This window comes from Coregonus lavaretus (assembly GCF_964263955.1).
Source record: "Coregonus lavaretus genome assembly, chromosome: 13".
In the NCBI taxonomy this organism is placed as follows: Eukaryota; Metazoa; Chordata; class Actinopteri; order Salmoniformes; family Salmonidae; genus Coregonus; species Coregonus lavaretus.
This window is the reverse complement of record NC_140000.1, coordinates 38,840,907-38,866,212: the sequence shown is the minus strand read 5'-3', so window position 1 is coordinate 38,866,212 and position 25,306 is coordinate 38,840,907. Positions and strand designations below refer to the sequence as shown.

Sequence of the window (25,306 nt, the reverse complement as noted above, 5' to 3'; positions counted from 1 at the left end):
GTCAGTTTCCAATGTTGGAAAACAGTAGCCCTACTTTAGTAGGAGAACTGCTTAGCTTTTGTGATGATATTTCATCTGAAAGAGATTAACGTTAACAAACAAAATGCACCATCTCCGACTCTCTCCTCTAGGCTCACATCCTGGAGTATGGCCTGGCCGTCCACGAGAAGTTTGTTCCTCAGGACATGAGACCTCTACACAAGAAGCTAGTGGACCAGTTCCATGTGATGAAGTCCAGTCTGGGGATCCAGGTTAGTAAAGGCCACTCAACAGGAGCACAATCATTCACAACCTCAAATCAACCTTCATCCAACCTGCATTAGCACAACCATAACTCACACTGGCATAAACAATACGCTAATCACATGTTTTCTCCTCCCTCTTCTCTCTCTCTCTCCCTCCGTTTGCCCTTCTCTAATCCCGACCCCAGGAGTTTCCGGCGTACGTGCGCGCTAGCCCCGTGCACTTCACCAACGGCAGCCCGCGTAGTTCATGCAGGAACTCAGTCCCCAACATCCTCAGCCCAGATGGTGCTCGCGTGGTGGCCAGACGCAGGTGAGAAACACTGTCCTCATCTCTCTTTATCTTCCTCTCGCCTTCTCTTGTCTCTTCCCCTTTTCACTCCCTTCCTGATACTCTTTTCTTTCCTACACGTCCTCTACTCTCTCTCTCTCTCTCTCTCTCTTTCTCTCACTCCCTGGTATGGCACCATATGGGTGTAGGTGAGTTCTCTGTGTGTGTGTGTGTGTGTGTGTGTGTGTGTGTGTGTGTGCTCGGTGACCCTGCCATTCTCTACCTGGGACATCCTACCTCCATCCTGCCTCCTCTCGAGCGTAAAGAGGCACAGACATGCACAGCCAAGAGGGGAATATACACACTCACTCACACACACACACACACACACACACACATGTGTACGCACACACGCACACCCAGCCTCAATCTGTCACTGACATTTCTCTCACTGAGTTTTTACTGTCTTCTTAAGTCGACAGCTTGCAAATTTAAAACTCACTAACAGCTACAACTTGTGATTTAAGGAGAGATTATTTGGCTGTAATTTTCTTCTGAAACCCAAATATTGTGCCTTTTTATCAGAACGATATGGTATTATGTCAGATGAATGCTCAACCAAATTCTGAAAGAAACTGGTCTTATTTTCTTTCTCGCTCTTTCTCTCTTTCTCTCCCTCTCTATTTCTTTCTCTCTCTCTCTCTCTCTCTCTCTCTCTCTCTCTCTCTCTCTCTCTCTCTCTCTCTCTCTCTCTCTCTCTCTCTCTCTCTCTCTCTCTCTCTCTCTCTCTCTCTCTCTCTCTCTCTCTCTCTCTCTCTCTCTCTCTCTTTCTCTCTCTCTCAATGTGTGTGTGTGTGTGTGATCAGTCCCCTCACCTACCCAGCTGTCAACCGCTACTCGTCGTCATCACTGTCATCTCAGGCCTCCAATGAAGTGAGCAACATCACAGGGCAGTCGGAGAGCTCTGACGAAGTCTTCAACATGCAGGTACAATTCCAATTCAATTTACCCTCAACCTCCCTTTTTCAAAGTGAATTCCTTTTTTTGGATGTTTGCAAAAGCTCACTTGAAAAAGGCACTGATCTAAACAAGATTTGGATAATTCCAATCCCTCACACGGTCTTAGCTGTCTATAATTCTTAACTTGTCAGTGATGTTGTTGTTGTTGATGTAGTTGTTTATCCCTACAGCCCAGCCCATCTACCTCAAGCCTCAGCTCCAATCACTCTGCCTCTCCCAACGTGACCAGCTCTGCTCCGTCCAGCGCCAGAGGTAAGACTAACAGAGAGAGAGAGAAAGCACACTTGAATGCTTTTTGGTCTTAAACACTCAGTACTTGGTGGCAAACTATCTGACCACCGTGACTGATAGAAAACTGAGAAAAACGCTGACTGTGTACAGACTCAATGAACACAGCCTGGCCATAGAGACCGGCCGTCACAGGCAGATCTGGCTACCCAGAGAGGACTTTGCAGACATACAGGCAATTTTCTTCCCCAAAATTGAAAACAAATATTACTTTGAAACAAAAACATTGGGAAAAAATATCCTCTCTAGAAAGAGAGAGGGAGAGAGAGAGAGGGAGGAAAAGGAGAGAGAGAAGAACAGCTAAAATCATATCTGAAATAGTATCAGTACTTGCACTGGGAACCATTTGTATTCAGACCAAAATACTCCACTGAAACAGAAAACTGTGTCCTGCTGGAGAACATCAAGAAATCACTGGATTAGGGAAATGCGGTCGGAGTAGTCTTCCATGACATGAAAAAGTCATTTGATACAGTTAATCATAGTGTACTGATCTCCAAACTCCACAAGTTCAATTTCTCAGACAGTGCCATATGTTGGTTTGGTTCATATGTGGAAAACCATGGACAATGTGTGGTCATCAATAACATCAAATCCACATTTCAAAAAACTAAAATGGGAATTCCTCAGGCTTTGGTGCTTGGTCCAATTTTCTTCACATTATACATCAATGATTTATTTACCAGAGACAAGTGTAAGTGCCGGTCTTCAACTGTACGTTGATGACAGTGTTGTCTGGTAAAACCTTTGCTGCTGTCTCTAAACAACTGACAGAACACCTGGACTCAGTTGGACAGTAGGTTGAAAATGGTCTCATTTTGTTTCTCAACAAGGAAGCTGCCAGTGACAGTGTCACTCTAAATCAGCATCAAAGGAGAGACAATTGAAAAAGTCACAGTGGTGAAATATCTGGGGATCATCCTGGATTCACAACTGAAAATTGACAAACATGCTAAAAAGATCAGTAGAACTATCAAAGCAAGCCTCCCCTGTTTCAGACTAATAAGACCTTGTCTGCCTCTTGACAATGCCTTCTTATTCTTACATGCAGTGGTGTTCTCTCACATGTTCTACTGTATAACATCCTGGTTCCAGCCAGACAGACAGTGCTGAGACCCCTAGAGTCACTGTACAACCTTGCACTGAAAATCCTGGACCAAAAGCAAATACTGCACCATCTTTGTCACATCATGAAAAAGTATAATGAACTGAGCCTTGAACTCTTCATCAAATTTGCAAATGGAAGCTTGTGTTTAAGTGTCTCAATGGTTTTGCGCCTAAATCCCTGACCAAACACATGCAGAAGCTGCAATGGCCTGGAATGTCCACCAGGGGGGCCACCAGTGGAAACCAAGGTCCCTCTATATATCCCTCTATATCAGTTATTTTATACAAGCAACAGTTCCGGAATACAATGGCCTTGTGTGAGGGTGCAGACATACCAGGAGTCTATGAAAGGCATAACATCACAGTCCAACACAGAACATATTCCTTGAGAAGTTACAACAGCTCACCCCAAATTCTGCCACCACACTATGACATTTGCTTTGTGCATATAATTGTGATAATGTACTGATATGTGATTAAATGGGATTTGTATTGATTATGCATTACTTTCTTTCCTTTTGTTTCCATAAAAGCCATTCTAGGGACGGTTGTTGAAAATTAGCGTAAGATAGAAACACCCATCGGACGATTGTTTGTTCAATGTGTCAATGTGTTTGTACTTGTGCCTTTCCAAATAAACCAAACAACAAAAGAGACGAAAGTAGACAGAAAGAAAGAGTGAGAAGGAGAGAAATAAAATTATTACCATTATGTTGTTACGTAGTTAGATTGGTAAAAACAGTCAAATGGATTGTTTGATTGAAAAATGGATACATTAATGCATACATGGGAGAAAGAGAGATGAAATGGAGAGAATCTTGAGAGGGTGCATTGTTGATTACACCTGTGAATCAAAGAGAATGTCTCTAAGCCCTATAAGAAGCTTGGTACCACAGCCAGCCAGGTTAGGAGGTTCTTTAGAGGATTGTGACAATCTAATTGCTCCTCCAGCCTCTTATCGCCCCTCGCTCAGACACTCTCATGCATTTTTACCTGATGCAGATCATAAACATAAGAATATATGGAGACATTTATGGATGCCTATACACTCCCCTTGGCAGCTCCTGTGCAACCAGAAGGACCCCTATAAAGCCACTGTCAGGATCATAAAGTGTTTAGAGAAGTACAGCAAACTGAATTGCCTGTAAGATGGCCATCTCATTCCCATATGATGTCCGTTCTAAAGCTAATTGCTATGTGATGTGAAATGGAAAAGGATCTATGGGCAGCCAGTGATAAGCTGTAATCATTACTGGCTGTAATGCGTTTGTGTGTGTGTGTGCACACCTGTGCATGCGTCGTTTGAGTACACATACGTGCGTGTGTGTGCGCATGTGTGTGTTAGTCAGTGTATCCCGGGAATGAGTGTCTGGCGCCACCACAGTGTGACAGCCAGCCCAGCAGGGCAGGTCTTTTATGTGCTGAGGTTAGTGAGGTGGAAACAGCCAGGGTGGAGGAAGTGAAACAGGGAGCGCTGTTGGTTAGTCGATGGTTGTTGACTGCCAGCTTCTATCCTCGTTTATTTGTGTGTATCGCTTGTCTAACAAGAACACCTTTTGCATGTGTGATTTTTGTGTCATCACCTATTCTCACACTCACTCCCTCTTCCTTCCTCTCTCTCTCTCTCTCTCTCTCTCTCTCTCTCTCTCTCTCTCTCTCAAATAAATCAAATAACACAATGCCTCTCTCATATCTGATCTAGTTAACCTAGTTAAAGCATATGTATATTGTAACTTCATCCTACTGCTACGATTGGATAGAATGAGGCTGTAACGCCACTCCCTTTCACATCTCCTTGCATATCTCTCCATTGCTCATATCACTTAGTGCTGTTTACTGCTATTATGAGAACTAGCTCAATGGCGAGGACATTTGCTACCAAGCCATATATGTGCATAATATCTAACAAGGAGAGCGAGTGTAGGAAAAAATATGAAATGACGATGCATGTTCTATCTGAATGACTCAAGTCTGCCCATTAGGCATTTTAAAACGCTTCCTTCTTTCCATATTACGACAATCGTCTAATCCGACTATTAACTGTCAGTTTACGGATACGATTGCCGCTGGTCAGATTAGCACACCAGTAAATAGCTAACGTTTCACCGCAAGTCAGATGGCTCGTTGCTGAAAATGGTGCATGTTCAAAATGATAACTAGCTTAACGTTAGCTAGCTACATTGGCTATTAGCAAAGATTATGGATATACTGACAAGATACATGTCTCTCCGCCCTAACAATCGTTGTCCACAAAGTGGCACGGTGGGCTGTAACTCCCGCCTATCCTTGGATTGGTGGATACATCTCATAATTGTAATCCTTTTTTTGAATATTTGATGAGATCAAAATTCGATGAGGGTTGATGACGTCACCCGCCTCTATTCAATGGAGAGAGATGCTATGCTACTAGCCTCATGCCATGAATATGCATAGCCATCTCAACATAACTCAGATTTAAAGTGTTTTTTCTCAAAGGATGTCACGTGTCCTACTTATATCAGTACACATTTACATTTTAGTCATTTAGCAGACGCTCTTATCCAGAGCAACTTACAGTTAGTGAGTGCATACATTATTTTTTTATTTTTCATACTGGCCCCCATGAGAATCGAACCCACAACCCTGGCGTTGCAAACGCCATGCTCTACCAACTGAGCTACATCCCTGCCGGCCATGCCCTCCCCTACCCTGGACGACGCTGGGCTAATTGTGCTACGGGGCTACGACAGAGCCTGGATTCGAACCAGGATCTCTAGTGGCACAGCTAGTACTGCGATGCAGTGCCTTAGACCACTGCGCCACTCAGGAGACTACTACGAAACATCTATTAGATCAAATAAACCTTACGTAGCAAAAAAGCCATACATTTTTTTGTTGACCAAATTCGACACTCATTGACCTCCATATAAAAACCTCCTTGCTTGGTGGGCAAAACAACGAATAAAACGCCACCTGCTGGAGGGAGACATATTTTCTGCCGAGTTGGGCCTCTCTCTTCCTCTTCCTCTCTGCTATTAGCTCCTATCTGATATCTTAGCACCATGTTTATCTAGCCAGCTAACTAGCATAGTAGCTAATACAGCTAGCTAGCTAACACCACAGATGAAAGGGTTAGTTATTGTAATCTTTGCTAACAAGTCACATAGCTATCTGCTTAGCTAGCTTGCGTATTGCATGCATGTCCAGGCACGTCGACACGAGTGTTATTATTAGTGATTAACTAAACTAATATTTGCAACAGGAGTTTGATTTTGGTCACTGTGTCAATTCATCCATTTCTCAATACTGCACCTTTCTGTTGGAGAATGAGCTAGCTTGCTGCTTGCTGCTGCTGATTTTCTTCGGCATTGTGCAGTGCTCGTGGCTCAGGCAGTGAGTGGCGGCTGGCATAGCAGCAGCTTTGCTATGTAGAGGGACTATCAGCAAAGCTGATAGAGAAGAGCCGATAGACTAGAAAAGGCCAACATCGGCCCGATTCTCTAATATGTAGTAATGTATGCATGCGTGTAAGACTGTAATGTCTTTGTTAATGTTTTTAAATGTATGTATTTTTCGTTATGTGTTGGACCCCAGGAAGACTAGCTGATATAATCTACATCTAAATCTCTCCTCTCTCTTCACCTCTCCCTCCAGGTTCTCCCCAGCTGCAGGACAAACACAAGCATTCCAGAGAGAACTCCTGCCTCTCTTCCAGGGAGAGACCCGTCAGTGCCATCTACCCCAATCCCCTAGACCCTGCACAGGTGAACACATACTAATAAATCAATACACAGACAAGTACAGTTGTAATACCTTTATTAAGATCTCTGCCGTTTGAACCGAAAGAGCTCTTCAAGCATAAAATGTCACTCATAGTATGGAGTTCTCTAAGTTAAGACTGTAAACCTGAACTCCACATAAGTCAAGGTATTTTACTCTCCTTTATGGATTTTGTAGCTTCAGTATTGTGCTGTCTTGTTTGCTTTTTCTAGAGGGCGACCCCTCATCAAATAGGTGACACCACACTACCCCGAAGTGATCCTAACCTTTCTGCACCAGACAAAGGTGAACCATGTCTCATTGTCATGAATGTCATCTCAGTCATTGTCTCCATCTGTCTTTACAGTACATGAGTATATAAGCCCAAAATCATTATATCACCAAAGTATCCTTGGCTATGTGTCATACCAAGACACTAGCGTCCTGCTAAACAGTCACTTCTCATCCTTCAGTCAGTCAAAGATATCATAGCTGTGGTCATCTGTCCGGACATGAGTGTAGTTGACAGACTGACCGATGAGAGTGTGACAGACTATGTCTGGAGAAGAGACATCTGCTTCAATGACAACCTCTCCCCATGAGGTCTATTCCCTCCCAGCTCCATCAGTATTCACAGTCAACAACAGACACGTGAGGAATCCCAAATGGTACCCTATTTCTTATATAGTGCACTACTTTTGACCAACTCTGGTCAAAAGTAGTGCACTTTATAGGGAAGAGGGTGCCATTTGGGACACAGCTACATTAAATTGATGCTTTTTATTTATTAATATCAGAACGCGTGAAAAGGTTTTATTCCCCAAGGGCTGATGGGATACGCCTTTTTGGAAGGCTATGCATATGTATAAATGCATATGTGTGTCAGTTTTCTATCCACAGATGCCCGTTGTATATTTTATATGTTATATATATTTTTACATATTCCAGTGGATGGCATTTCAAATCTAGTTTGGAAGGGCCCTTGTGTAATTAAAAAAGCTCAGCTGTTTGATTGCTTTCTGTGAACTTCACTGATGGCTAGAGGTTCAGGGAAAATGAACTAATGAAATTAGCATTTTATAGAAAATGTAAAAAAAATATGTGGAAAATTAATATACCTGTAAAAAACATCACGTTGATCCACAAGCACAGTGGTGTGCCACTTTAAGGTGTATTCACTCAGCTCAAGTGGAAATGCACAAACCAGGAAATCCTGCTCTTTTACACCAGTTTGTGGAAGAATGAACTAGACACAGAGCACCTTCGTATTAACAGGAGAGAACAGGGAAGTGTTATTTACACTGTGATTTCTCTCACTGCATTCTAAACAGCACAGCGAGGGTTTAAGATTACAACTTGTCAGTTGCATGATATTCAGTACATAAGAAGATTGAGGTGTGGGTGATTGTTAATAATAATAATTCATAATTTGGTGGGTGCTTACATTTGTCCTATTTCACACATATACAAGTGTGTATTAATTGGAAATGTGTTTTTTGCATATCCCACGCTCCCTGAGACACCCTCAGAGAGCGGGGTCACACCAAGGTCTGCCATTCAATGGCGATCATGGAGCAATTAGGAATAAGTGCCTTGCTCAAGGGCACATTGACCGATTTTTAACCTTGTCGGCTCGGGGATTCAAACTAGCGAACTTTCGGTTACTAGCCCAACGCTCTAACCTCTAGGCCACCTGCCACCCCCACAAATGTAAATGTGTAGTCTGTCAAATCTCTATCTGATCATGCTTTATATTAAGGCTAAGAAAATCTTGAAATGTAGTAACTCTGTCATAAATCATCAGTTACAACAACAGATATGAATCCCTATCTCTAATGTTATCAAATGTCCTGTTATTCACTATGATTACAGTGGCTTGCAAAAGTATTCACCCCCCTTGGCATTTTTCCTATTTTGTTGCCTTACAACCTGGAATTAAAATTGATTTTGGGAGGGTTTGTATCATTTGATTTACACAACATGCCTACCACTTTGAAGATGCAAAATATTTTTTGGGGTGAAACAAACAAGAAATAAGACAAAAAAACAGAACATTTGAGCGTGCACAACTATTTCACCCCCCCAAAGTCAATACTTTGTAGAGCCACCTTTTGCAGCAATTACAGCTGCAAGTCTCTTGGGGTATGTCTCTATGAGCTTGGCACATCTAGCCACTGGGATTTTTGCCCATTCTTCAAGGCAAAACCGCTCCAGCTACTTCAATTTGGATGGGTTCCACTGGTGTACAGCAATCTTTAAGTCATACCACAGATTCTCAATTTGATTGAGGTCTGGGCTTTGACTAGGCCATTCCAAGACATTTAAATGTTTCCCCTTAAACCACTCAAGTGTTGCTTTAGCAGAATGCTTAGGGTCATTGTCCTGCTAGAAGGTGAACCACCGTCCCAGTCTCAAATCTCTGGAAGACTGAAACAGGTTTCCCTCAAGAATTTCCCTGTATTTAGCTCCATCCATCATTCCTTCAATTCTGACCAGTTTCCCAGTCCCTGCCGATGAAAAACATCCCCACAACATGATGCTGCCACCACCATGCTTCACTGTGGGGATGGTGTTTTCGGGGTGATGAGAGGTGTTGGGTTTGCGCCAGACATAGCATTTTCCTTGATGGCCAAAAAGCTCAATTTTAGTCTCATCTGACCAGAGTACCTTCTTCCATATGTTTGGGGAGTCTCCCACATGGCTTTTGGCGAACACCAAACGTGTTTGCTTATTTTTTTCTTTAAGCAATGGCTTTTTTCTGGCCACTCTTCCGTAAAACCCAACCCTGATCTGTACTTCTCCACAACACAGCTCCTTGGTCTTCATGGTGCCCCTTGCTTAGTGGTGTTGCAGACTCTGGGGCCTTTCAGAACAGGTGTATATATACTGAGATCATGTGACAGATCATGTGACACTTAGATTGCACACAGGTGGACTTTATTTAACTAATTATGTGACTTCTGAAGGTAATTGGTTGCACCAGATCTTATTTAGGGGCTTCATAGCAAGGGGGGTGAATACATATGCACACACCACTTTTCCGTTATTTTTTTTTTTGAATTGCTTGAAACAAGCTATTTTTTTCATTTCACTTCACCAATTTTGACTATATTGTCCATTTTTAAATTACAGGTTGTATTGCAACAAAATAGGAAAAACGCCAAGGGGGATGAATACTTTTTCAAGGCACTGTACATTCTAATATAGAGCTAGATTCTAGTCTACATTGTCTGATGTGTTGTGATATGTTGTCTTGTGTTGTAACCCAATGAGCAGTGATTGATGCATGTCTGTCTATATGTTTGTACACCAACATAGTGAGACCCACCTTCAGTAGCTGGAGTCTAGACAGTGTAAAAGAGGTCAACAACACACAGTTCTCTGACACTGTGGGAAAGTTGCTCTGTCCCCCTGTCCCTCCTAGGCCACCATACTCAGGTAAACCAATCAGAACACTCTGCCAATGAGGAATGGCACTAATACTTTCCCCCATCTTTTGACACCTGGTGCTTCCACCTGCTCTCTTAAAAGGCTTGTTCTTACTCTATCAACTCTCTGCTATAAACTCAGCTGCTCTCTTCTATTCCTCCTGGTTTGCTTCTATAAATAATTATCCTTCACATGATGTATACATACTGTATAATAATGGTCTGTATTCTAGCCTGGGTGCCTGTCTGTTTCTGCTCTAGCCAACTTGTTATTATCCTGCCAAAGGCAACTATCTAGCACTGTTGAGGACACAAATACTCCAGTACCCAAGCTATTTATTCCTTCTACTTATTAGAAATGATGACCAATAATTGACTATCTGACAAGCTTTGGTGCAGGAGGAAAATCATAAAACAATCTATATGATTGACTTTGATGATGATTGCACTAGAATCCCTATGGACAAATAAATTGGTCAAGCTCACGTCATAAAGTCGTGAATACTTTATGAATGTATTTTATCTGATGGGAAAACCAACAACAGCATACAGCGCACACATACACACATAAACACACACATGCAGTGCACACAAACACACACACAGCACACAAACACACACACACAGTGCACACAACTCACAAACTCTCACTTCTGAAGCCCTGAGCTTGACACTTCCAGTAAACTTTTTTTATCTTTTATTTTTTATATTTATTTTGTGATTCACTAGAGCTGACTTTTCCCCCTTTGTAGCGTTGAATTTAGTGTTTTGCCCTCCAAAGAGCAGCTGTTGGATGTATAAACAGCTTAGTGCTGACTAAGGACCCGCGGCTGTGCGATTATTTGATTCATAGATGCCTAAACCTACTGAAGCCCTCAGCTGTGGAGGACTCACTCCTGTGTCATCAAGTCAACTGGTACAAAATGGTGGCAGGATTTAAACATACCCTATTTTCTCTGTTTCTCTCTGGTTGACTGTCAACAGGCTCTTCAGCCAAGACTATGAGGTCGCAGTCCCCTGTCCCAACGTCCAGATCTCCACAAAAGGTTGGTGTTGTGTGTGTGATTGCATTTATGTGTCCTCTAGTGGTTCTCTGATGATGCTGATCTGAGTATACTGTGCACTACAAATAGGGTCAGGAGGACAGCATGGGATCAGAACCCTGAGTCCTTCATTCCAGCAGTAGATGACTCATTTGATCCTGTTGCGTGCATGCTTGTCTGAATGTGTGTGGGTTTGCGTACATACATGCGTGCTTGTATGTGGTACGTGTGTGTATGTATTTGTGCATGCATGCGTCCATCTGTGAGTGTGTGGTTACTGGGCTGTGACAGATGACACTGATCCGGTTGGCAATACAGTGGGCAGCTCAGCTAAACAGAACTGAGTCCAGGGCCCTGAAGGAGTTCTCTCAGTATAGCATCCTGCTCACCACTAAACCACTCACATACACACTCACACACACTTTCAAGAGTTTAAGTACCAGGCATTAAAATTAAAATGGGTTTAGAATATTTATTGAGGAAATGGAATGGATGTTAGAATGAGGATTCAGGAGGGGAATGAGAATGGACCGGATGAAGCCAAGGGCTGCAGATGAAGGATCCAGGGGGTGGACTCTGTAGGGTTTTGCTTTGAGTCTCAGATAGACATCATCATCAGGCCGCGGTAGATGGGCTGCTGTGGTGATGGCAATCACCCATAGGCGATCCTTGGAAGAACTTAAGAGATACTAGATAGAAGGTGGAGATGAAGCGATGCAAAACTTCAAAAGGCTAGTAAGGCTATGCGCATGCACTGCAGAACAGAGAGGAGGCTGATTAGCAATGAGTAGCAGCTGATGCTTGTTGAGTTGCTAGGGAGCTGTGTTCAAGGCAACTAGTTAAAGTGTTGCATTCAAGTCTGGTCCTCTCTCCTGAATTTTAGTTAATTCTTAACACCATAACAACCCTCAGGCTCCCTCTCTGTGTACCCAGAGGAAGAGCCTCTTCATTATATATCCCTGAACCTGGTACAACTACATGTATTTATAGTTGTCTCCATATTTTATTAAACAACTCCCCCGTACCTTTCCTAGAATCCTTTATGGGTTGTGGGCTGGCTGCTGGTGACGATATGCTGTTGAGGCCAAGGGAGATGTGTATGTATGTATGTACATTACATGACCAAAAGTATGTGGACACCTGCTTGTCGACCATCTCATAATATGGAGTTGGTCTCCCCTTAGCTGCTATAAGCCTCCACTCTTCTGGGAAGGCTTTCCACTAGATGTTGGAACATTGCTGCGGGGACTTGCTTTCATTCAGCCACGAGCATTAGTGAGATCGGGTACTGATGTTGGGTGATTAGGCCTGGCTCACAGTCGGTGTTCCAATTCATCCCAAAGGTCTTCGATGGGGTTGAGGTCTGGGCTCTGTGCAGGCCAGTCAAGTTCTTCCACACCAATCTCGACAAACCATTTCTGTATGGACCTCACTTTGTGCATGGGGGCATTGTCATGCTGAACCAGGAAAGGGCCTTCCCAAACTGTTACCACAAAGTTGGAAGCACAGAATCGTCTAGAATGTCATTGTATGCTATAGCATTAAGATTTCCCTTCACTAGAACTAAGGGGCTTAGCCTGAACCATGAAAAACAGCCCCAGACCATTATTCCTTCTCCACCAAACTTTACAGTTGGCACTATGTATTGGGGCAGGTAGCGTTCTCCTGGCATCTGCCAAACCCAGATTCGTCCGTCGGACTGCCAGATAGTGAAGCGGGATTCATCACTCCAGAGTCCATTGGCGGCAAGCTTTACACCACTCCAGCCGACACTTGGCATTGCGCATGGTGACTTTAGGCTTGTATGCGGCTGCTCGGCCATGGAAACCCATATCATGAAGCTCGCGACGAACAGTTATTGTGCTGACGTTGCTTCCAGAGGCAGTTTGGAACTTGGTAGTGAGTGTTGCAACCGAGGACAGACGATTTTTATGTACTACGTGCTTCAGCACTCAGTGGTCCCATTATGTGAGCTTGTCGGGCCTACCACTTCGCGGCTGAGCCGTTGTTGCTCTTAGACATTTCCACTTCACAATAACAGCACTTGCAGTTGACCGGGGCAGCTCTAGCAGGGCAGAAATTTGACGAACTGACTTGATGGAAGTGCCACGTTGAAGGTCACTGAGCTCTTCAGTAAGGCCATTCTACTGTCTATGGAGATTGCATGGCTGTGTGCTAAATTGTATGCACCTGTCAGCAGCAGGTGTGGCTGAAATAGCCGAATCCACTAATTTGAAGGGGTGATACTTTTGTACCGAGAGTCATCTTCTTCTTTCGACCAATCGATTGGTCGAAATGTTTAAACTTATATAGACAGACACACCCTATGTGTTTGAATAAAATGTACACATATGCACTGAGCTTGTCTGATGCTTCAAGCACACTGTTTGATTAAATAATTAAGATGCACAAATGACTCAAGAAAGAGCCCGATGTTCACACTGTGTTAAAAAAAATGACAGCGAGTGCCTTTGTGACTGGCGCACGTTGTCTCGCTCTCCTCCCTACTGCAGTGAAAATGCACCATAGCACAGCAAGTGTTTATTACGCTGTCCGTGCTGAAGCTGCAACATCATTTCAGCAATTTAGTTTCTTACTTGTTTCTGACTGAAAAGTTATGTTATTGAAATCCCTCATTTGTTTAGGGAAAACATTCCCTATTCCCTCAAACCTTGCTCTCTTTACGTGAAACATGTAACCATCGCATGGATTTGACCAATAGGGCCTGACCTATAGCCTCTCATAATCGCATCAATAAATTGGTTATAACAATCTCAGAGCACAGTACGTGACTGCAAAATGGATATGGAATACGTGAAAAAGAAACTCGAAACGGGCGAATGTTTACTGGTTGCTCAGGAGGGAAAGGGGAAGTCAGATCTGTGGACGACATTTGACTTAGTTGTGGAAACTACTGGAGATAATGTATAATGTGTGCCAAACATTTTCTGACCATTTGGAACAGTGTAAACAACACTAAATAAATAAGTGTACCAGAGAGTCTGTTCTAACGAAGAAATAAAGCCTTTATTACGGCAGACTAAAAACAGCTGCATGCATTCGTGAATTGTGGTTTATTTATTGTTTAGGCTAATTATTCAAAGCTCCCTTTGTTATTTAATTTAAAACTAAAATGCTTCATTGCATTTCAAAGCATGAATGTCTCGTATGCTCTGTGATGGTATGAACGAATGAATTATTGATTGATTGATTGATTGATACAGTAGCCTATATATTGAAATAAAGGCCTAAGTAAGTTACGGTATTAAGACTAAACAGAACGCGCTCTTAGGCCTACAGCTCGATGGTGGTTATACAAGGCTACTATACAAAGCCTACTAATGATAACGGAATTGCTTATTATTATAATAATGATGATCATAATAATAATTTTAATAATAACAATAAGAAGGAGATCAAGAAAAAGGAGGGTATAGGAGTGAGAGCTGCGTGCATATTATGTGTGACAAACCGGTGCTGTTAGATTACAATATTGTTTTTCTTCCTGTTTGGAACACTAAATAAATGCCAAGTAATACCAGTCTGTTCTAACGGCAAAAAATTGTAAAGCCATTATTACAGTGTAGCAAATATTAAAAATAGCTGAATCTGTGAAATTGCTTTATCTGACATTTTGCCTTTGCATGAGGCTTGGTGCTCACTGAATCAGTAGGCTATTAAGCAAACACTCAAACAGGCAACAGAAGCTAGATCTGTCTTATTTCTGTAGATATATATGGATGATTTATAAAGTCAGTCACATTTAAGACAGAGCTGGTGTAACTGAGACAGGTTTGTAGGCCTCCTTGCTCGCACATGCTTTTTCACTTTTGCCCACACATTTTCTATAGGATTGAGGTCAGGGCTTTGTAATGGCCACTCCAATACCTTGACTTTGTTGTCCTTAAGCCATTTTGCCACAACTTTGGAAGTATGCTTGGGGTCATTGTCCATTTGGAAGACCCATTTGCGACCAAGCTTTAACTTCCTGACTGATGTCTTGAGATGTTGCACCAGTCCCTCCTGCAGCAAAGCACCCCAACAGCATGATGCTGCCACCCCCTTGCTTCACGGTTGGGATGGTGTTCTTCGGCTTGCAAGACCCCCCTTTTTCCTCCAAACATAACAATGGTCATTATGGCCAAACAGTTATATTTTTGTTTAATCAGACTAGAGGACATTTCTCCAAAAAAGTATGATCTTTGTCCCCATGTGCAGATGCAAACCATAGTCTGGCTTTTTTATGGCGGATTTGGAGCAGTGGCTTCTTCCTTGCTGAGCAGCCTTTCAGGTTATGTCGATATAGGACTCATTTTACTGTGGATATAGATACTTTTGTACCTGTTTCCTCCAGCATCTTCGCAAGGTCCTTTGCTGTTGATCTGGGATTGATTTGCACTTTTCGCACCAAAGTACGTTCATCTCTAGGAGACAGAACGCGTCTCCTTCCTGAACGGTATGACGGCTGCATGGTCCCATGGTGTTTATACTTGCGTACTATTGTTTGTACAGATGAACGTGGTACCTTCAGACGTTTGTAAATTGCTCCCAAGGATGAACCAGACTTGTGTAGGTCTACAATAATTTTTCTGAGGTCTTGGCTGATTTATTTTGATTTTCCCATGATGTCAAGCAAAGAGGCACTGAGTTTGAAGGTAGGCCTTGAAATACATCCACAGGTATGTAAACTTCTGATTTCAACTGTATGTACAGTTGAAGTCATTAAAACTTGTTTTTCAACCAATCCACACATTTCTTGTTAACAAACTATAGTTTTGGCAAGTCGGTTAGGACATCTACTTTGTGCATGACACAAGTAATTTTTCCAACAATTGTTTACAGACAGATTATTTCACTTATAATTCACTGTATCACAATTCCTGTGGGTCAGAAGTTTTACATACACTAAGTTGGCTGTGTTTTTAAACAGCTTGGAAAATTCCAGAAAATGATGTCATGGCTTTAGAAGCTTCTGATAGGCTAATTGACATCATTTGAGTCAATTGGAGGTGTACCTGTGGATGTATTTCAAGGCCTACCTTCAAAATCAGTGCCTCTTTGCTTGACATCATGGGAAAATCAAAAGAAATCAGCTAAGACCTCAGAAAAAAAATGGTAGACCTCCACAAGTCTGGTTCATCCTTGGGAGCTATTTCTAAATGCCTGAAGGTACCACGTTCATCTGTGCATACAACAGTACGCAAGTATAAACACCATGGGACCACGCAGCCATCATACCGCTCAGGAAGGAGACGCATTCTGTCTCCTAGAGATGAACGTACTTTGGTGCGAAAAGTGCAAATCAATCCCAGAACAACAGCAAAGGACATTGTGAAGATGCTGGAGGAAACAGGTACAAAAGTATCTATATCCACAGTAAAACGAGTCCTATATCGACATAACCTGAAAGGCCGCTCAGCAAGGAAGAAGCCACTGCTCCAAATACGCCATAAAAAAGCCAGACTACAGTTTGCAACTGCACATGGGGACAAAGGTCGTACTTTTTGGAGAAATGCCCTCTGGTCTGATGAAACAAAAATATAACTGTTTGGCCATAATGACAGGAAAAAGGGGGTCGCTTGCAAGCTGAAGAACATCATCCCAACCGTGAACCACGGGGGTGGCAGCATCATGCTGTGGGGGTGCTTTGCTGCAGGAGGGACTGGTGCACTTCACAAAATAGATGGCATCATGAGGAAGGAAATGTGTGTGGATATATTGAAGCAACATCTCAAGACATCATTCAGGAAGTTAAATATTGGTCGTAAATGGGTCTTCCAAATGGACAATGACCCCAAGCATACTTCCAAAGTTGTGGCAAAATGGCTTAAGGACAACAAAGTCAAGGTATTGGAGTGGCCATCACAAAGCCCTGACCTCAATCCTATAGAAAATGTGTGGGCAGAACTGAAAAAGCATGTGCGAGCAAGGAGGCCTACAAACCTGTCTCAGTTACACCAGCTCTGTCAGGAGGAATGGGCCAAAATACACCCAACTTATTGTGGGAAGCTTGTGGAAGGCTACCCGAAACGTTTGACCCAAGTTAAACAATTTAAAGGCAATGCTATCAAATACTAATTGAGTGTATGTAAACTTCCGACCCACTGGGAATGTGATGAAAGAAATAAAAGCTGAAGTAAATCATTCTCTCTACTATTATTCTGACATTTCAAATTCTTAAAATAAAGTGGTGATCCTAACTGACCTAAGACAGGGACTTTTTACTAGGATTAAATGTCAGGAATTGTGAAAAACTGAGTTTAAATGTATTTGGCTAAGGTGTAAACTTCCGACTTCAACTGTATGTGTGTGTGTGTGTGTGTGTGTGTGTGTGTGTGTGTGTGTGTGTGTGTGTGTGTGTGTGTGCGTGCCTGACTGCCTACCTCCCTGTGTGTGTGTGTTGGGGGTGTGTGCATGTGCATCTCTTTCTGTTCTCCTACTAATGCTGATGAGTGTTCTGACAATGCTTTGAATGTCTGTGTGCTATATGGTTTCTCTGTTGGTTGTCAGGCAGTATTGAACCACAGTTGAATTATCTTCCCCCTCTATGTCATCTCATGTTCTCATCCACACTGGCTTTCACCTGTCAGATAATTCTGCTAATGAGCAATTTATTATCTAGCACCAGCCTGCATGTGGCAAGGCAGATTAGGAGGAGTGACATTTTAAGAGGCTTTTACAAATCTGCATTGAGAAAGTCTTATTTTTAGTTAGAAAATCAAATACAGTTGTTCTTTGCACTGGCAGTTTTTCGTAAGTGAGGCACAAACAGCAACAGAAATACAACGCCTTATAGTTGTGTGTGTTGTAATGGGGCCTGTTGGAGGTCTGCTGAGGGGTCTTCTTTGATTGTGCTGTGAGGGGCAGCTCAGTGCTCTATCTACGCCTTTGAGATATGTGGGGAATATTAACATATCAACGAGCATTTAGCTTCAGTCATGTTGAGAGAAGTAACATGAATATTTTGAATTGTCAGACAGAAACATTAATTTGCTGCGTCTCAGTATGACATACTGTAGCATACATAACAGATCAATTGTCCTTTCCACTAAATCAAATTAAGTGTAACAAGATATAACAGTATTTCCATGTAATTTCTCAGAAAACATTTTGACAACATATTGGATTCCTCACGCTGAAACTGTATTGTATTTCTCTGTCTCAGTGCACACTGACATATGATGAGGTGGAAAAAGCACCATGGCACTGTCAATCTGTCTGGAGTCTTTATTATTTTGCTTCATAGGTTTTATTGTTCCTTTATGCTATACCTCATTAGGCTGTGAAGCATACATGTGCAGTCTTAAGGAGACTGCTACTCTCTCTGTTTCTGTACGAGCTATTGGTTGTGGTTGGTTCTCAGTTTCTGATTGGTTCTCTGATAAGTTCTCTATTTCTGTTTGGTCCTCTGATTGGTTCTTTGTTTCTGTTGTGTCTCTGATTGTCTCTCTGTTTCTGTCTCTCCCTAGAGTTCATTGCCGCCCTTCACGCCCTCACCCACTGAATGCCAGTCGGCTGGACTGGTGTCCAACTCGCCCGTCCTCTCCGGTAGCTACAGCAGCGGCATCTCCTCCCTGAGTCGCTGCAGTGTGTCCGAGGCATCGGGCACCGAGGCAACCACCGGAGAACACCCCGCCCACCAGGGGCCCACCATGCCCAACTCGGTCTCCTCGGGCTCGGACGAGCTCATCCGCCGCGAGAACAAGACGCCGCCACCCTACAGCGTGTATGAGCGCACCAACCCTCGTAGGCCGGTTCCCCTGCCCCATAGTCTCTCCATCCCTCCCAGTGTGGACCCCCCGGCCCTGCCACCCAAGCCCCACCAGCTACGCACTAGCAGCATGAAGTTGGACCCAGCATCGGACCCTCGCAGGGCCGACGGGGTGCCCCATGTCCCCAGACCCAGACCTCTCCCCAGGAAGGTCTCCCAGCTATAGGGTGGGTGAAGACCTACAACCCTGGTGGGTTAATGGGTGACACCACTGGCGCGTTTTGCACTTTTTACACTGTCTTCTCTTCAGTTTGGCAATCCCAGGATCTGCCCAAGACAGACTCAAGACTCATGAGTTTGTCTCATTGTGAATATCTTTTTTTGAAAGGGCTTTGCATTGACTGACTTTGTCATTCCGCACTTTTAGCTCCAGTACAGTAGGTTCCGCACGGTAAATTGATACGTTTATCAGAAGAAGAAAAATGAAGACAACGAACTTAGGTGTTGATTTTTAGATTTTTTATAGATGTAATAGTCCCAATATATGTATATATTGGTTATATATAAGAAGTGTTTTGCCTTAAGTATTGGAAACAGAGTCTTTTATCCATGAGTCTTGCACGTTTTTGAAGTACACTATACTTTTCTATATGGCTAAAAGGTGCTAGAGGTCTCATGCATATGCATTTCAGTTTATTGTAGTAGCTTAGGGTGTGTTCGCATACATCCACAATGGTACGGGAACAGGAAGCAAAGATTGACCTATTTGACCGTTTTTTCATTGTCATGACTATTTGAAAAGTACTGTATAGCTAAAATCGGTGCCTTGTTTTTATTCTTGGTTAGTAATAGAACATTCCTTTCCCATAGGAATGGAGAATTGTAGTCGTAACAAGTCACTCAGAAATCCACCCCTTCATGACATTGAATCACTCAAATATCTTAACCTTTCTTCAAGCTCTACTCTAAGACATAAAGAGCTCCTTCCATCTTTGAAATCAATTTTCTTAGACCAATGCACATGTTTCCAAGTATCCATAGTTCTTGTATCTGACGTGCCACTAAATTGAAGACTTGTGAAAGTATTTAACCCCCTTTCATGTTTCCTATTTTGTTGCCTTACAACCTGGAATTAAAATGGATTTTTGGGGGGTTTGTATCATTTGATTTTCACAACATGCCTACCACTTTGAAGAAATAAGACAAAAAAACAGAAAACTTGAGCGTGCATAACTATTCACCCCTCCAAAGTCAATACTTTGTAAAGCCACCTTTTGCAGCAATTACAGCTGCAAGTCTCTTGGGAAAAGCAATGGCTTTTTTCTGGCCACTCTTCCGTAAAGCCCAGCTCTGTGGAGTGTACGGCTTAAAGTGGTCCTATGGACAGATACTCCAATCTCCACTGTGGCGCTTTGCAGCTCCTTCAGGGTTATCTTTGGTCTCTTTGTTGCCTCTCTGATTAATGCCCTCCTTGCCTGGTCTGTGAGGTTTGGTGGGCTGCCCTCTCTTGGCAGGTTTGTTGTGGTGCCATATTCTTTCCATTTTTTAATAATATATTTAATGGTGCTCCGTGGGATGTTCAAAGTTTCTGATCTTTTTTTATAACCCAACCCTGATCTGTCCTTCTCCACAACTTTGTCCCTGACCTGTTTGGAGAGCTCCTTGGTCTTCATGGTGCCGCTTGCTAGGTGGTGCCCCTTGCTTAGTGGTGTTGCAGACTCTGGGCCTTTCAGAATAGGTGTGTATACAGTTGAAGTCGGTAGTTTACATACACCTTAGCCAAATACGTTTAAACTCAGTTTTTCACAATCCCTGAGATTTAATCCTTGTCAAAATTCCCTGTCTTAGGTCAGTTAGGATCACCACTTTATTTTAAGAATGTGAAATGTCAGAATAATAATAGAGAGAATGATTTATTTCATATTTTATTTATTTCATCACATTCCCAGTGGGTCAGAAGTTTACATACACTCAATTAGTATTTGGTAGCATTGCCTTTAAATTGTTTAACTTGGGTCAAACGTTTCAGGTAGCCTTCCACAAGCTTCCCACAATAAGTTGGGTGCATTTTGGCCCATTCCTCCTGACAGAGCTGGTGTAACTGAGTCAGGTTTGTAGGCCTCCTTGCTCGCACATACTTTTTCACTTTTGCCCACACATTTTCTATAGGATTGAGGTCAGGGCTTTATGATGGCCACTCCAATACCTTGACTTTGTTGTCCTTAAGCCATTTTGCCACAACTTTGGAAGTATGCTTGGGGTCATTGTCCATTTGGAAGACCCATTTGCAACCAAGCTTTAACTTCCTGACTGATGTCTTGAGATGTTGTTTCAATATATCCACATAATTATCTTTCCTCATGATGCCATCTATTTTGTGAAGTGCACCAGTCCCTCCTGTAGCAAAGCACCCCCACAGCATGATGCTGCCACCCCCGTGGTTCACAGTTGGGATGGTGTTCTTCGGCTTGTAAGCAACCCCCTTTTTCCTCCAAACATAACAATGGTCATTATGGCCAAACAGTTATATTTTGTTTCATCTGACCAGAGGACATTTCTCCAAAAAGTACGATCTTTGTCCCCATGTGCAGTTCCAAACCGTAGTCTGGCTTTTTTATGGCGGATTTGGAGCAGTGGCTTCTTCCTTGCTGAGCGGCCTTTCATGTTATGTCGATAAAGGACTCGTTTTACTGTGGATATAGATACTTTTGTATCTGTTTCCTCCAGCATCTTCACAAGGTCCTTTGCTGTTGTTCTGGGATTGATTTGCACTTTTCGCACCAAAGTACGTTAATCTCTAGGAGACGGAACGCGTCTCCTTCCTGAGCAGTATGGTCCCATAGTGTTTATACTTGCGTACTATTGTTTGTACAGATGAACGTGGTACCTTCAGGCGTTTGGAAATTGCTCCCAAGGATGAACCAGACTTGTGGAGGTCTACCATTTTTTTTCTGGTCTTGGCTGATTTCTTTGGATTTTCCCATGATGTCAAGCAAAGAGGCACTGAGTTTGAAGGTAGGCCTTGAAATACATCCACAGGTACGGCTCCAATTGACTCAAATGATGTCAATTAGCCTATCAGAAGCTTCTAAAGCCATGACATCATTTTCTGGAACTTTCCAAGCTGTCCAAACTTAGTGTATGTAAACTTCTGACCCACTGGAATTGTGATACAGTGAATTATAAGTGAAATAATCTGTCTGTAAACAATTGTTGGAAAAATTACTTGTGTCATGCACAAAGTAGTTGTCCTAACCGACTTGCCAAAACTATAGTTTGTTAACAAGAAATTTGTGGAGTGGTTGAAAAATGAGTTTTAATGACCGAAGTGTATGTAAACTTCCAACTTCAACTGTATATACTGAGATCATGTGACAGATCACGTGACACTTTCTTTGCACACAGGTGGACTTTATTTAACTAATTATGTGACTTCTGATTGAACTGAACTTCTAATTGGTTGCACCAGATCTTATTTAGGGGCTTCATAGCAAAGGGGGTGAATTCATATGCACGCACCACTTTTCCGTTATTAATTTTTTAGAATTTTTTAAAGAAAGTTATTTTTTTCGTTTCACTTCACCAATTTGGACTATTTTGTGTATGTCCATTACATGAAATCCAAATAAAAATCAATTTAAATGACAGGTTGTAATGCAACAAAATAGGAAAAACGCCAAGGGGGGTGAATACTTTTGCAAGGCACTGTAGCTATACTAAATTTACATTTTAGTCATTTAGCAGACGCTCTTATCCAGAGCGACTTACAGTTAGTGAATACATATTTTTTTATACTGGCCCCCCATGGGAAACGAACCCATAACCCTGGCGTTGCAAACACCATGCTCTATCAACTGAGCTACATCCCTGCCGGCCATTCCCTCCCCTACCCTGGGCCAATTGTGCGCCGCCCATGAGTCTCCCGGTCGCGGCCAGCTGCGACAGAGCCTTGTTTCGAACCAGGATCTCTAGTGGCACAGTTAGCACTGCGATGCAGTGCCTTAGACCACTGTGCCACTCAGGAGTACTAAATTGTATGTAGTTCTAATAAGTTGGAGGCCATTGCTGTCAGAGGGGCCAGAGATGTGGACACACCCTAACCCTCCTGCATGAAGTGTAGTATGTATGTGGAGGTGGATCTTTGGGGTTTACCAAGTATTGTGCCAAAGGAAGATGTACTGTATGTATGCTGTAATGACAAACTAGGAATCCTGAACCTGGAAACTGGAAACACTCTATTGACAAGACAAGCTGAGATTGTACTAGCCCACAATGAAAACAACAGACTTTGGGACAAATCCAGTTATTTAGATGAAAAGTCATTGTGGGGGTATAAGAATGGCAACTGTTAAAGTAAGGAATGGTTATATGATATTAGCACAAATCAGATTGAATCTGCATTAACAGTGGTTACATTACCAAGGACTCACTCTAACTCTCGAGTTGTTATCCTCTGACCACAATGGGCATTTGAAGTGCAGTATGTATGGTAGAAAAGATGCCCGCTGTCTGCCACTCAGTGACTGCCAGCAACTCGTACACACACGAGGGCTGCCATTCTATTCTATTTGAGAATCTTTTTAGAAAACCTTTTCAACTAATCATTGTATAGTCACACTTGTACAGTACAGCCAAGTGAGTTAGAAGTGTTCTCTCTATGTTTGACATACGTGGTGGACAGAGTGTACTGGTATCGAGTCCTGTTCTACGGTATCTAGGCAGTCGTCACGTCAGGTGGTTTCCTTTCAGTGTTTTATGAAGAGAAGACAACACTGTTTTTGTAATAAAAATGTAAAAAATTGCGGGAAATATTGATCACTTAATTCAGTACAATGGTTTTCAGAATTAACTTGGGTATGGTTTGTATGTTTCACTTTTGTATGGTTAATTTCCTTTTTAATTTGTTGTGATTAAAAAAATAAAAAATATTCACATTAATAAGTATTTGAGAAATTGTAAATTATATAATGATGAGATTGTTGTAAGTATGCCAAATATAGTACCTTTGTGTATTATTATTATTATTATTGTAAATATTGTGTTTTTAACAAAATGTAGCTATAACGCATTTACAGCTTTGAATGTTGGAACAGCAAATTATTGTTATAAATGTCAAAGAATTATGTTTTTGTGAGTGTAGAAATCTAAGGTAATGCATAACTACACCTAACACATTTACATGCTCAATAAACTGCCCTATGTAATAAAAACATTTTGGTCAAGCATACCTTTAAATCATTCCCAGCTCTAACCTGTTAAAAACAATTCAGTGATAATTACTTCTATAATAGTTGCATTTTACAGTATATGTGTACAGGTTGAGCAATCACAGCAATGTTTATTCAATAGTTATAGTGATCTTCTGTGCACTCTAACGTTACATGATTCAGGATCAGCTTCATGTAATCAAAGAAATTCCCACACAATGCAACGATAAGCATGTACTGTGGGCGCTCAAGGTGATGTGGTAATTGTTTATGAGGAAATGGTGCGTGATCAGATAAGACAATGTGCACACACGGGGGAAATATTCCTTTAAACACAACACATCTAATGAATGTCTCCTCTTTAGTCTGTTGGGTGGGTGGGTGAGCCTGGATGATGGCACTCTTCATAACATCACATCACCGCCAAGAGGAGAGAAGAGGAGTACCCTTCACCGGATCAGATAGATGCAGTAATACAGTAATTGTGTCTGAGGCTGGTAATTTGACAGTGTTAATCTTGTCAGAAATGAATTTCCTGAAGACTTCTCGGAAGAGAGAACACGTAGTGGGGTACCGGAGGAGCGATTAACGTGCCTCCATTCTGGAACCCAGGAGAATGGGTTGTCAGTCCAACCCTCAATGGGCTTGTCAATCATCCTCACATTCAGCTTTCACTAGCAGGAAGGAAGCTGCATTTCATTCATGGACTGAAAGACTGTCTCAGCAGGATCGGGGAAGGGTTTAATCATTATGTACTACACAACTTTTTGCGGATGCAAAAACTAGACATCCTGTTTTTAAGTGAAAATAGCTTCATTGTAACTGAGCTAATAGCTCGAAGGCACGACTGCAAATTATATGTAAATGTTGTGAACTTGTGTGGCTTCCAATAACCACTATAACATAATACCATACATTTTAACAATACATCATTCAAACTGTAGTCTAACTCAGCAAAACAGTTTAGCCTCGTTATTTGGATGCTAAACATCTGACATTGAAAAGTGTTCCATAGGTGCGAAAAAAGAATTAGCGAGGGAAGGCTGGTTTTAATTTAACCTTGCCTAGGGCACATTTTGAATAACACACAACCCGAGAGAAGCCCTAGGTGTTTTTCTCTCTGTGCTAAATCTCCCTGGAATAGGAAAGCTGGAGCAACTCTACAGGGTGCACTGAGATCCGGCGGTTCAGAGAGGAGGGAATTTTCAAAGGAAGCTCTGAATAATTGATCTGCTTTTCCTATATCAACTT

General features: G+C 42.3%; 1 protein-coding gene across 1 annotated transcript in view; it reads left to right on the top strand.

Annotated features, from left to right (window-relative positions):
• The window catches only part of dock4b (dedicator of cytokinesis 4b), a 137,517-nt gene extending 113,452 nt beyond the window's left edge, over positions 1 to 24,065 (top strand). Inside the window, exons 43-52 of the mRNA XM_084175424.1 lie at positions 132 to 251; positions 431 to 555; positions 1,380 to 1,500; positions 1,704 to 1,785; positions 6,562 to 6,671; positions 6,900 to 6,972; positions 9,985 to 10,104; positions 11,079 to 11,140; positions 18,607 to 19,924; positions 22,871 to 24,065. Of these exons, the coding sequence (XP_084031550.1) occupies positions 132 to 251; positions 431 to 555; positions 1,380 to 1,500; positions 1,704 to 1,785; positions 6,562 to 6,671; positions 6,900 to 6,972; positions 9,985 to 10,104; positions 11,079 to 11,140; positions 18,607 to 19,074 (1,281 nt within the window). The 3' untranslated portion in view covers positions 19,075 to 19,924; positions 22,871 to 24,065. The remainder of the gene's footprint in view (positions 1 to 131; positions 252 to 430; positions 556 to 1,379; positions 1,501 to 1,703; positions 1,786 to 6,561; positions 6,672 to 6,899; positions 6,973 to 9,984; positions 10,105 to 11,078; positions 11,141 to 18,606; positions 19,925 to 22,870) is intronic.
• The last annotated feature ends 1,241 nt before the right edge of the window (positions 24,066 to 25,306 follow it).